This window comes from Molossus molossus, unplaced genomic scaffold (genome assembly GCF_014108415.1).
Source record: "Molossus molossus isolate mMolMol1 unplaced genomic scaffold, mMolMol1.p scaffold_m16_p_3, whole genome shotgun sequence".
NCBI classification, from domain to species: domain Eukaryota; kingdom Metazoa; phylum Chordata; class Mammalia; order Chiroptera; family Molossidae; genus Molossus; species Molossus molossus.
The window spans coordinates 125,233,920-125,247,736 of NW_023425366.1; the positions used below are offsets into that span (position 1 = coordinate 125,233,920).

At 45.9% G+C, this 13,817-nt stretch overlaps 1 protein-coding gene across 1 annotated transcript in view; it reads right to left on the reverse strand.

Annotated features, from left to right (window-relative positions):
* The window catches only part of RUSF1 (RUS family member 1), a 34,965-nt gene that overhangs the window by 20,337 nt on the left and 811 nt on the right, over positions 1 to 13,817 (reverse strand). The window contains exons 3-5 of the mRNA XM_036279342.1: positions 3,680 to 3,725; positions 1,993 to 2,025; positions 1,808 to 1,913 (exon numbers count right to left, since the gene is read on the reverse strand). Of these exons, the coding sequence (XP_036135235.1) occupies positions 1,808 to 1,913; positions 1,993 to 2,025; positions 3,680 to 3,725 (185 nt within the window). The remainder of the gene's footprint in view (positions 1 to 1,807; positions 1,914 to 1,992; positions 2,026 to 3,679; positions 3,726 to 13,817) is intronic.

A 13,817-nucleotide genomic window follows, 5' to 3' on the forward strand; every position in this document is an offset into this window, starting at 1 on the left:
CAGCCTCCAGTGCATGGCCGGGGAAGCTGGGTGTTCTCCGGTCTCCTCCCTGGGGGTGAGCGGATGCTCCCAGCCTCCAGTGCATGGCCAGGGAAGCTGGGTGTTCTCCGTTCTCCTCCCTGGGGGTGAGCGGATGCTCCCAGCCTCCAGTGCATGGCTGGGGAAGTTGGGTGTTCTCCGTTCTCCTCCCTGGGGGTGAGCAGATGCTCCCAGCCTCCAGTGCATGGCCGGGGAAGCTGGGTGTTCTCCGTTCTCCTCCCTGGGGGTGAGCGGATGCTCCCAGCTTCCAGTGCATGGCTGGGGAAGCTGGGTGTTCTCCGGTCTCCTCCCTGGGGGTGAGCGGATGCTCCCAGCCTCCAGTGCATGGCCGGGGAAGCTGGGTGTTCTCCGGTCTCCTCCCTGGGGGTGAGCGGATGCTCCCAGCCTCCAGTGCATGGCTGTGGAAGCTGGGTGTTCTCCGGTCTCCTCCCTGGGGGTGAGCGGATGCTCCCAGCCTCCAGTGCATGGCCGGGGAAGCTGGGTGTCCCCACCACGAAGAGCTGCTGCTGCATCTGAAAGTCAGCACTGCCCTGGGAGCAGCACTACTCTCGAGTGAGTGTGAGCAGGCAGAGGGCCCTTTCAGGCGGATCTCAATCTTCTTAGGGGTCTTTAGTCTGGGCCACGCACTTCACTGTGTGGTGAAGACTGCTAAGCTCTGTCCCGAACCATGCTGGGCTTCCGGTGCCGCATCTGGGTGAAGCTGGCCTACAGGAACCGTGAGGGTGAGCGGCCTGGCCCATCCGAGCTCGCATTCACCCCTCTTGCTGCTCTCGCCTCACCATCCAGTCTGTGCTCTGTCTTGCCGCTGGTCCTTGACCCACACTGTTCTTTCTGCTCAGAACACCTACCCTGCACCCTAAACTCGTTCTTTAGGACCCAGCCCCAGGGGGCTGCTTTCATCTCCTAACTGGGCCACATTCCCTCCTGAACTCTCTTGCCCCTACACTTCTCATCTGGAATATCTGGAGCTATAATTCTTTTTTTTTTTTTAATTTTAATTTAATTAAAATTTTTTTAATCCTCACTTGAGGACACTTTTTTTCCCCCATTTATTTCCAGATAGAGTGGGGGAGACAGACAGAGTAAGAGACAGAGAGAGAAACAGCAATGTGAGAGAGACATATCAACTGGTTGCCTCCTGCATGACCCCGACCAGGGCCGGGGCAAACTGCAACAGAGGTATGTGCCCTTGACCGGAATGAACCTAAGACTCTTTGATCCATAGGCAGACGCTCTAACTGCTGAGCCAAACTGGCCAGGGCTGGAGCTATAATTCTATAAATATTTGTTTAATCTTTTTCAAAGATGGGAGGGCCCACCTTCTGTGTTAAATGCACTCAATCAATATTTTACTGAAGGAATGAAAGGCAGTAGGGAGCTGTCCCCAGACGGCAGCACTGGAGCACCCCACTCAGCCGAGAGCTCCCTCACAGTGCTGACACCGCTGCAGACGGTCTGAGTCACCACGGCTGTCTGCTAAAGAAGGATCAGGCCCTGCCCGGTGTGGCTCAGCGGTTGGAGCGTTGGCCTGCGGACCAGAGAGTCCCGGGTATGGTTACCGCTAAGGGCACGTACCAAAAAAAAAAGAAGGATCAGGAAGTATGGTTGGGTCCGAGTAGAAACATCTGAACTTTTCACTCTTTTAGAAGTGCCTTGAACACAAGGCCTAGGCTGGACTCAGCAGTGGGCCCTAAGGGAGCCCACACACAGCACCACTAAGGCAGATACCTTAGGCATATGGGTATAGAGGTTCCCCATAGGTGGGTACCTTGGCCAGGTTGCTGATGCAGATGGTCATGGTGAAACACACTGGGTATATGGGAGCCATAATCTCGAGGAACATGGCTACATCGTTGAGGATGTCAGCAAAAAGCCTGGGGGAAAGGATCAGAGTTTAGAGGTGAGAGGCCTTCATAATAGAAGACTCCCCTCCCCTCAGTCCCAGCTCCTCACCTCCACTGCTTGGCATTACAGTCCAGTTTGCTCCTGTTGGGGGGGAGAGGTTTGCGATTTGGATTCAAGAAGAAAAGACGTCCTGCGGACAGTGCAGGCCATCCTTAGGCCAAGGTTAGGTCCGAAGGGCTCAAGAAAGCCTATACCCCAGCCAGACACCTGTCCCAGCACCCTGTCCCTGCTGCCTGAGATGCTACCATTAGTAGGGAGGACCTTCGGTGGTCACTTAGTGTTTCCCTCTCACTAACCCAGGGCACATCAAGGTATAGAACTGTCTTATAGCTGCTTCCCACCCTCTGGCCCTCTGCTGAGCGAGGCTATCCCTGGGTTCCTCTGCCACCTCCCTTTCTCTCCCTCCTGCTTTTGAGGGTACCCAGCAGGAAGCCCACATATTTTGGACTGGTAAGCACTACATTTAGTGTACCTCTGCATTTTACAGACAATCAGCCCAGAGAAGGGAGATGACTCCCCTCAGATCACATGGAGAGTGGGGGGATAGGCCAAGGGAAAGAGCCAGGTTCTGCCATCCAGGCCTAGGATATTTGTTACACAACACCATGATGGCCACATCTTCTGCCAGGCAGAGTGACTCCCTGATCCATGCACAAACGCCTGGGGACAACTTCCCCAATGGCAGAAGATGTTGCAGCCCCAGCTTAGAATTTGCAGCATCAACCCTGAGCCTTACTTTGACATCTCCCAGAGGGGAAGGGAGCATTCCTGGGTGGGGAATGGGACACACACAGGGAACCCCCGAGGAAATATGTGCCAGAGGCAGGACTGGAACGCATGGGCCTGGTTTAGGGCTCTGCCCAATAAAGGAGCCTGACACCACAGAAGGAGTGCAGGCTTTGGGTTCAAATCCCACCCCACTAGTTACAAGCTGAGTGACATGGGTGAGTAATTTCCCTCTTTTAGGTTTGCTTCACATCTGTAAAATGTACACATTCAATCCTACTCTAAAAAGTTGTTGTAAGAATTAGAGATGACATATAGAGAACTTGTGAGGCACAGAGCTGTTAATAGCAGCTAGTGTTCAGTGAGCACATATTATGTGCCACGCAATGTGTTAAGTACTCAGCATAAACTGTCCCAATATACCTCACAATCACAATTAACAGAATATACTCGACTGCTCCTGAGGTTGCCCAATACTGACTTGAGGAGGAAGCAGGCAACACAAGGTCCTCCATCCCTTCAAAATAAATGGTGATGTGGATCTCATGTGAGACAGGGATCCTGATGACTTGCTCCAGCCCACTTCCCACTCAGCTCAGCAAAGTCCAACTAAGTGTCTGAACCACTCCAGTGTCTGCAGCAGTCATTCCTTTTGGGCTAAGAACTGCCCCATTCAGGCATTTCTTTCAACAAGCAAACAAAAGACACTCAGAGCCTGAGTGACTCTATGTTGTTTCACGATGGGCAGCAAGTGGCAATCAGTGCTCACGAAGGCAGATCTGATCACAACGGCCATGTGGCTTCACTGCTAGGTGACCCCGGGCAAGCCACCTGCACTGGGCATTCTATCTAAAGACTCCTCGGCTCTAATGCTACGGTCGCTAAATCTCCTCTACCCTGGAAACTGGTAGGAGAGAGGAAGAGCTACAAATACAGCCAGGGTTGAGACAGACATGACCACTGTCTGGGGAAAGTGGCCAGAATTCTCTGACCTGGAAGACAAACTCACCCCTTCCACCAGGCAAAGATGATGCGGCCCAGCATGCCAGTTGAATCTGGGGGAGAGAGGCATTGGTAAGGAATGAAGAGCCTTTGGGCTTGGCAGACCCTGGCATCGAGATGTCTGACTGGCCTTGAGTCACCGTCCTTGGGAGCCCAGTCAATAAGTTCTAAACAGACATAGGTGTGTGACGGGTCAGAAGTGCCCAGACTCAGCAGTTCCCCCACAGGCACCCAAGAGGACTATGTACCCGTGTACATAATGGCCCAGAAATAGTCTGTGGCATTGCTCATAACAGCAAAAAAATAGAAAAATGCAAATGCTCATCACAGAATGCACAAATGCCCTCTGGCACATCACACAGCTGTGAAAACCCAATGGACGACAGCTCCTCACGTCAACACGGCTGGAACCTGGTAAAACTGACATGAAAGTCGGTCCTGAAGACTGTATACAGCACATTGTACTTTTCACAAAGCTCTAAAACAAACAAAAAACTAAACAATATAGTGTTTAGGTATACAGTCCTCCCTCGCCACTTTGTGCTTCGACTTTCGGGGCTTCACTCTATCGCAGTTTTTTCAAATATATTCATTAAAAAGTTGATCAAGACAGTGAAAATGATACAGCGTGCGCTCGGTTGTCTGAGTCAATTATACACCCCGTATTACAATTACAATTAAAATTACTGTACGTATGGACTGTAGGCCTGTGCATTCGAGCACCCCAGGAATCCTTCAACGTCAGGTGCGACCGCCAGAGTCTGGACAGACTAACCGCGATAAACGAGGGACGACTGTACATCTATATGTAAACCACTAAAGAAACAGGAAATCCTGTGTGGAAAGTTCAGAGCTCACTGGTGATACTCTGGCCCTCAGGTTGGGCAGCAGGTTCACAGGTGGTCACCAGAATACAAATAGATAAAAAGGATTTGAAGTGCAGGTTGGTGACAGAGAACTGGGGGTATGGGGCAGAGGGAGCAGCCTCCTCAGCCTAGGGAGTCAGAGAGTCTATGGAATCACTAGACCTTCATTTGTACAACAAAGGCTCACTGGCCACCTGCTCTGTGCCAGGCACTGAGACACGGGGGACACCACAGTGACCCAGAAAAGGATGGTTTTAGGCTCCAAATACAGTGAAAAAGCAAACAAAAATCAGTATGAAAAACACTGATTTAGCCCAAGGATCAGTTAACTGTGGTCTGTGGGCTTCCAATCCCTGTTTTTTTGTTTTTGTTTTTTTAAATCCTCACCTGAGGATATTTTTCCATTTATCTTCAGATAGAGTGGGAGGGAAGGAGAGAGAGAGACAGAGAGAGAGAGAGAAACATTGATGTGAGAGAGATACATGGATTGGTTGCCTCCCACACGACCCTGACCGGGCCAAAACCGAGGTACGTGCCCTTGACTGGAATCGAATCCACAACTCTTTGATCCGCGGTGCGATGCTCTAACCGCTGAGCCAAACTGGCCAGGGCCCTGTTTTTTTTTTAGTGTTTTATAGGAACACAGCTGTGCCCATTAATTTACAAAGTAAAAAGAGAGAAAAATGGAGCCACTTTAAAATGGAGACAGAGATGCCATCCCAGAGGAACTGCCTTTATGTATTATGCCTCAAATCTTTGGAATGTTAAAACAGGCTACAATAACCTTTAAATTTGGACTGAAGCAACTGTTTGCCCTAGAGATCTGTTCGCAAAGATAACAAGAAAGCAGACTATCATGACTAGTGACTGAAAAGTCAAACCACTGTTTAGAACCAGAATCACTGTTATGTTATCTGCACTAACAGAAATGCCTTCCTTCTGTGGATATAATTGTTCCCTTGCCCTGCTCATACCCATTGCGTTTATCTCCTAATTAGATTGCGGCTTTTGCCTGAATCAATGCTTCCTGAATAATTATTCTTTTTTTCTTTTTAAACGTTTAAAAAACTAATCTAACAAATAATTTCTTCCACAATAGCAACTGCAGTAAAACCCCAATAACATTAGCCAACCTGCCGTCATGTTCTGTGGTCTTCTAACCACTGTTAATGTAGTACGTAGACATTTATAAACTACAGAGCCACACAAGTTTATAAGCAACTAATAAATTCTGAAATGTTAGGAATAAAACTATATTGTAAATAGTTTCATTTAAACTTTCCCGTTTCCCTTCAAGTTTTTTTTTTTTTTTTTTTTATTCATGCTTCCCACTAACTTTTCACTAATCTCCATCAAATCCTAGATTTAAATATGGCCAAAGATGAAACAACAATATTGAGATGGGCATCAACAAAATAGCTGAGTTTTATCAGAGTCTAAGCTACTTAAAGCTAGTCTCTAAAGGACAATTTATCCACCCAAGGCAAACACGGAAAACGTTGAAATAAAATCCTACTTTCTTCATGGCTGACTGTCACTAGTGGAATGCCCATCTGAAGAAAGACCCTGGACACACTCAACAGTGTGTTCAACTTACAGAAGAGAGGAAGTCTGAGCTGGTACAAATAAAGTTTTAGCCCTAGTCAAAGATAACAGGGGGTGGGGTGGGGACTGGATGAAAGAAGGTGAAGGGATTAGCCAAAGAACACATATGCCTGACCCACAGACACAGACGACAGTGTGCTGATGGCCAGAGGGAAGGCGGGTGGGAGATGGGTGTAGGTAGGCAAAGTGGGGGAAATTGGGGGCACCTGTAATAGTGTCAACAATAAAGAGAAAAGAGAACAAAATGTTATTACACCTGAATAGCAATAACCTGCAAGTAACTTCCCAGTTTAAACTGTATTGACTCTTGCCACTGCATGAACGGAGGTTAACAGTTCTGCAGTCTTAATGAAAAGGATAAGCCGTTTTAACCAGTTTTCTGCAGACTAACTTCCTGTCAGCTAGAGGGTACAGCAGGCTCCACCTTGAGGCTGTCACAATCATGATCATCCTAAGAAATGCATTCAACAAGCATCCAGAAACAGTATACAGTCACGTTAAATGGTGGATCCAAAGATGAACTATCTTTCCCATAAATCCTTTTACTTCCACTAACAAACCTAGGCCTGCCACTTCTATTCCTATATAGAAGCTGAAGTTTGTCATGACTCTTGTTATATGACTATTTTTCTACATTATGGCCCTATTCCTACTAAATTAGTTATAGTCTTTTTAGAATTCTGAAAAGATATTAAATTCACTGAATAAAAAACTTTTCAACTTTGTTTCTTAAATATAATACAATTCTGATATATGTTAGGCAAGTTTAATTAGACAACTGATCTCCATTCATCTAATATTAATGTTGTAAAGAAGTTCAAATAAACTTTCTTTAGTAAGGCGAGTTTCAATTAGCCTAAAACTGGTAAATGGTCTATTATCTGTGTGTAAATCTAAAGTGTATGCATTATGAAATTAACTAAGTCAAAAACAAAAATCTAAGCAGATGACTGTTATATATAATGTTAATAGGTATGCTGGGCAATAAATTCAAAGTTTTTATTTAACTTATATCTGCTTAGTTTTTTACTGAGTTAAGAATAAAGGCCCAGTTAATCAACTCATTAGATTGGTCAAGGCAAGACACTTGACCTATAACAGGATTTAAAAAGAAGGTAGCAATGGACATACGCAATAGTGTGGGGAAGGTAGGAGGGGGGTGGGAGCGGGAAGGAGGGTATCAATGGGAGATAAAAGGGGGAACATCTGTAATTCTTACAACAATAAAGATAAAAAAAAAAAAGTAGTCATTTAGTAGTTCTCTGGTAATCACACACACACACACACACACACACACACACACACACTGGTAGACTACTCTGCACATAGGATCTCCTCCCATAATCTTGTATAATGCACTATTCACAATCTGCAGTATCTTGAAACCTATATAAGTTGGACATGATCAAATCAGAGATGTCTTATAAACTCTTATAAAGTATTTGAGAACTTTAGCTATATTCCCCAAAAGATCAATTCTAAACTATAAAAAAGGAAAATTCACATAAAATCACAACAAATTTAACAGACATCTTTAAAAAAAAATCAAATTCTAACTCATTATGCTATTTTTTCAAATATGACTAATGGAAAAAAAGGTGTAAGTAGCAATGTTTACATTTTATATATATCCTCACCAGAGAACATTTTTTTTGCATTTATCTTCAGATAGAGCGGGAGGGAGAGAAGGAGGAAGAGACAGTGAGAAACATCAATGTGAGAGACACATTGAGTGGTTGCCACCCACACGACCTCAACCAGGCCAGGGACAAACTGCAACTGAGGTACATGCCCTTAGCGGGAACCGAACCCAGGACTCTCCAGTGCGCAGGCTGATGCTCCAACCACTGAGCCAAACTAGCCAGGGCTATTTATTTATATTTTTTTAAAATATGTTTATATTGGTTTTTTAGAGAGAGAGGAAGGGGAAGAGAGTGATAGAAACATCTGTGAGAGAGAAACAGTGATCGGCTGCCTCCTGCACGCCCCCTGCTGGGGATCAAGCCCGCAACCGAGGCATGTGCCCTGACCAGAACCAGGACCTCAGTCCACGGGACAACGCTCAATCCACTGAGCCACACTAGCTGGGAAATGTCTACATTTTAAAAAACTATTAACTGAGTGAACTTGGGGGAGAAAAAAATAACTATCCAGTATTATTGCACTCCACGAATGTGCAGAATTCCAAAATATGCCGATGGGGCTCAGTTGGTTGAGTGTACCAAGAGGCGGATGGTTCAATTCCTGGGTGGGGCATGTGCCTGGGTTGTGGGTGTGGTCTGCCATGGGGGGCAGCCTATGGATGTTTCTCTCTCCCTCTCTTTACCCCTCTCTCTCTAAAAAAGAAGAGAAAAAAAAGTGCCAGCAATGAAAAACTGTCTTGCATTGAGGTTTTCCAAGAGGTACAGTGAGCCTGCCAAGAAAGAATGTGCCTGTACTAACAGTTTGCTGTCTTCAGTTCAGGCCTTCATAATATCAGTCATGCTGCTCTTGCAAAAATCCCTAAGGCAAAAGAGTTTTCAGTGCTGATAGGCGGGGCTATGATCAGTGGTGTGGGATTGAATCCATATGCACACTGAACAAGCTGCTGCACGGATGGAAGGTGACCAGATTCCAGCTTAGACCACATAGGTACATCGTTCAAAGTTATCGCAAATGCATCTGTTGACATACAATGGTTCTCAAACATGTTGCTCAAGAATAAAACCATTGGGCTTGGCCAGGTAACCCAGTTGGTTAGAGCATTGTTCCAATATGCCAAGGTTGTGGATTTGATCCAAGGTCAAGGTACATAGAAGAATCAGCCTGTGAATGCAAAAGTAAGTAGAACATCCCTGGCCAGTGTGGCTTGGTTGGGCACTGTCCCGTGCACTGAAAGGCTGCAGGTTCGGTTTCTGGTCAGGGTACATGCCCAGGTTGCAGGCTCCATCCCCAGTAAGGGGTGTTTAGAAGGCAGTCAGTCAATGTTTCACTCTCACATTGATGTTTCTCTCTCTCTCCTTTCCTCTCTAAATATCAATTAAAAAAATATATTTTTAAAAAGTGGAACCAACCAATGTTTCTCTTTTTTTCTCTAAAATCAATCAATAATAAAAAAATAAAAAGAAAACCATCATAATGCATAGACTTTATAGTCTTGGCCCCACTGCCAGATGATAGGAGCTTGCATGCCAAAGAAAGCAAAAGGATCTTTGCCTGGCCGGTGTGGCTCAGTGCTGAGCATAGTCCCATGCAACCGAGAGGTCACTGGTTCGATTCCCAGTCAGGGCACATGCCCAGGTTGTGGGCCCAATCCCCAGTGGGGGGCATGCAGGAGGCAGCCAATCGATGTTCTCTCTCACTGATGTCTCTTTCTCTCTAAAATTAATAAAGGAACAAAAAAAAAAAAAAAAAAAAAAAGAAAGCTAAAGGATCCTTGCCAACAATTATTAAGCCTATTAATACTAGTTTGGAGACTGACAGGAAAGATGCCGTGTGTCTATATATTGGTACATATATTCAGTTGGATGTCTGGGTATCTCTGGCTAATAGCCCGTATGTTCTCCTCAAACACCCGTCTATAACCTCAGGAAACACAAATCTGGAACTTGAGCAGTGGCCCCATGGACTACTGCATCTTTAATCTCTTGCTAGGCATTGAAGGTTGACTGGGCATCGCACTGGACCAATGCCAACACCACCACCAGGAACAGCAGCAAAGCCTCATCTTATTCGAGACAGCCGCACTCAGACTAAGACTGCAGCCAGCCTAAGGCAAGGAGGAGCTGGGAGCCGCTCCCCACTGCACAGGCGTGATCCACCAAGGTCGGGAAGGGAGGCAGGAATCCCAAATAGCTATTACTAACCTCAAATAAATGTTTGTTGCCTCTCACTTTGAAAGGCCTTCTATTTTTAGGTCAGCAACAGATTGGATATTTTTGTGACACAATGGCAGAATCAGGTTGCTGTGACTGAAACTATGCAAAGTGTGAAATATTTACTATCTGGTCCTTTACAGAAAGTCTGCCGCCCCGATTTAGACTATACCTTATACTGGGAATAGGGCTCATTACGTTCAGCAGGGGGATCACAAAGGACATTTGAAAACCAAACAACCAGAAAGGCCTCATACAGTGGGCATTGGAAAGGACAGATACAGCAGACAGAGGATTCCCAACTTGTCTTAGCTTAAGGGCATGAATCCTTAAGTGGAGATGCAGGAAGGGAAGCTGGGTGGTGGATAGGAAGGTGGGGAGCTTCTCACAACATATAAAGGTGGTGATATATACCAGCCTTCCCCATTCTCCACTGGAACCAGATGAACTCATCCTTTGCCACAGCCTCCCTCCTTAGACACTGAGGCCTTCTAACGAGACATCTTTTACCCAGTCCTGGACTAAGCACTCTGGTGGACACCTGAAATACATATGCCTTTCAATCTCCACAACAGTCCTGAGTTTCAGAGGAATCAGCCCCTTTCACAGACGAAGCACCTGAAACTTGAAGAAGACAGATGAACTACATGGGACATTTTACAGAAAATCTGGATTCCCAGCTTTTCAGAAAGAACCTGAAGATATGGCGACACTGGACCTGCCCTCCCTCACTGTCACAGCTGGCTGGGGCTGAGCAGCGGCTGTCTCATTCACAGGCAGGTCAACACCTTTCCCTCCCAGCCTGCCCTCTTCTCCATTTGCATCTCCTGATGTCCCTGCAAGTAACACCCACCAGGCTGGCTATATAGGCATCCTCTCTTTGCCACTCACCTTACCCCTTCCCTTCAAATACCTTTTATTCTACACAAAGTTTTCACCGTTCCATTTAAGATTCAACTACAAAATGTTTTTTTCTAGTACTAACCAATTCCCCACACGGCAGGCAGCTGCCAGTTTTATTTCCTTGCGCAGCCCTCCACAAAGAGCCTAGGGGGAAAGGGGAGGGGCCGTTAGGTTAGGGATCTGGGATCCAGATGATTTAGGGTCTCTGAACAGTGTCTGTGGCTATAAGGCCAGTGGGCGGGATCAATGAATAAAGCCAATAAAATTCTTTAAAACCAACTTAGTGGCTCTGAACATGGCAAGATTACTTTTACTGGTTGAGAGACAGTTCACTGGGCCAGACTCATTTTTCTTCCCTTAACTGCACACTCATAACCACTCAGGTGTATGTCCTGCATACAAGGGTCACGTGGCAGAAAGGGGGCCTACTGCATCTTTCACCAGAGGCAGTCTGCAAAGGCCCCTGGCAGAATCTGGAGGTTGGCACCAGGATGCAATGATGACCCATACCCTCCCTATTATCTTAAAGTCAGCATTGTCCACAAGACTAGAAAACTTAATTTCTACCTGCTCGTCTCTGCCTCGTTTACAATTAGTTGAGCTATAAAATCTAGAGATTTTTGAGTCCCAGTAAGGGATCAGCTGTCCACAAATTGCACTTAGCTCCACTCTAAAATCCTAACTGGCAAAAAGAGTATGGTGCTAACAGTGGGACACAGGAGTCTGTCAGTCTGGGTCCAAAACCTGGCCCCACGTTATCTTAGGCAAGTCACTAAATCTTACTGTGTCTCAGTTTTCCCCTCTGAAAAATGGATCAACAGTGGCATCCACCTAATATGGCTGCTCCAGAGATTAAGTGATGTATTATGGAAGTGTGCAGTATGCCTGTCAAAATATTAGCTGCTAACAATACTACTCCTCTTGTTAGACATGACAATTAATATCATGTTCCATTAAGAGACCTGTAACTGAGCCCAGCCCATGTGGCTCAGTGGTTGAGCGTCAACCTGTGCACCAAGAGGTCGCGAGTTCGATTCCCAGTCAGGACACATGCCAGTGGGGGCCATGCAGAAGGCGGCTGATCGACGTTCTCTCATCAATGTTTCTATCTCTCTCTCCCTCTCCCTTCCTCTCTCTCTAAAATCAATTTAAAAAAATTAAACAAAGAAAAACTTCAAAAAAAAAAAAGAGATCTGTAACTGAAAATGACCACATCAGAAAATTCTAAGGGAGTTTCTTAAAGTTCTACATACAAATTCCCCATATTTGATGGAAATGAGTCTGTAAAATTCTTTCTAATTAAAAAAATATCAACAACAGGCTCTAAAGTAAATGGTTATTTTTTTATATCTTAAAGTGGTCTTATTTTTAAATTAATTTAAAGACATTTATAGGCAGCATGCTGGTGCTAGGACTAGGGTGCTCAGCTTTACATGGAAACATCAGCTTCTCACACAGCCTCCTGCTGCGCTCCAGACACTTCGCCAACAGGACAGCAACGGAAAAGATCCAAATTAAGCAGTTCAGTGGTATGAAAATGTACTCTGAACTACCCCTCCTGGGTTAAGATCCATGCCCTACAACTTACTGGCTATGACCCAGGGCAAGTTACTTTCCTGTGCCTCAGTTTCCTCATCTATAAAACTGACAATACCTATCTCGGAACTACTATGAAGACGGAGACAGTACATTTAAAGACGGGCATATAAGCATTGTTTGTGTGAAGTAGGACAAGCAGCCACAGATCACCACTCCTCACTGATGTGCACTATCCCAGAGGTACCTCATGTCTGGCCAGTTTGCTCAGTCTTTTTTTTTAAGGACATATACGTTTCTTCTTCTTATTATTTTTTTATTTTTTATTTTTATTTTTAATCCTCACCTGAGGACATTTTTCCATTTTTTGTACAGAGTGGGAGGGAGAGAGAGGAAGAGAGAGAGAGAGAGAGAGAGAGAGAAACATCGATGTGAAAGGGACACATCGAGTGGCTGCCACCCACACGACCAACCAGGGCCGGGGACAAACTGCAACCGAAGTACGTGCCCCTAGCGGGAACCGAACCCTGGTCTCTCCGGACCGCAGGCCGATGCTCTAACCACTGAGCCAAACCGGTCAGGGCTTATTTTTTTTCTTTATTGATTTCAGAGAGAGAGGAAGGGAGAGGGAGAGATAGAAACGTGGACTGGCTGCTTCCTGCATGTCTCCCACTGGGGATCAGGCCCACAACCTGGGCATGTGCTCTGACCGGGACTCGATTTGGTGACCTCTTGGTGTATGGGTCGACACTCAACCAGGAGCCACACCGGTCAGGCCAGTTTCCTCAGTCTTAATGCTTAAGGATGTAAGCAGGAGCCTCCTGATTCTCTAAAAGATTCAGGGAGGCTCATCAGAGATGTGGCCAGGCCGAGGCTAGGAGCAGATGAGCTGGACTCTGGCTCTCATTTCAATCCTCAGTGGGAACAGGAGTTCATGCAAAGGATGGTGGATAGCACCCCATGGGTCCTACTGATACAGGTGGGGCATAGGGCAGTTTCCCTTTCCTTCCTTACTTCACTCTCTGGGTGGCATGGGGCCAAACTGTCTCTTCTTTTTTTTCAGTGGTTTCTCAACAAACTGTACACATTTAACAGAGGATTACTACATTTATTATTTATAGCACCATCTAGTATCCCAAAAAATCTAAAATGCCTTTCATTCTTCTCTGAACCTCCTGTCTTTTAGGACCAACTACAAAATGTTTTCTTCTACTACCAACCAATTCCCCACACCGCAGGCAGCTGGCATTTTTATTTTCTTAAGCGCGCTCTACAAAGAGCCTGGGGGTGAGGGGGAGGGGCCGGTTAAGTTAGGGATTTGGGATCCAGATAATTTAGGGTCTCTGAACAGTTCTGTGGCTGCAAGGCTGGTGCGCAGGAT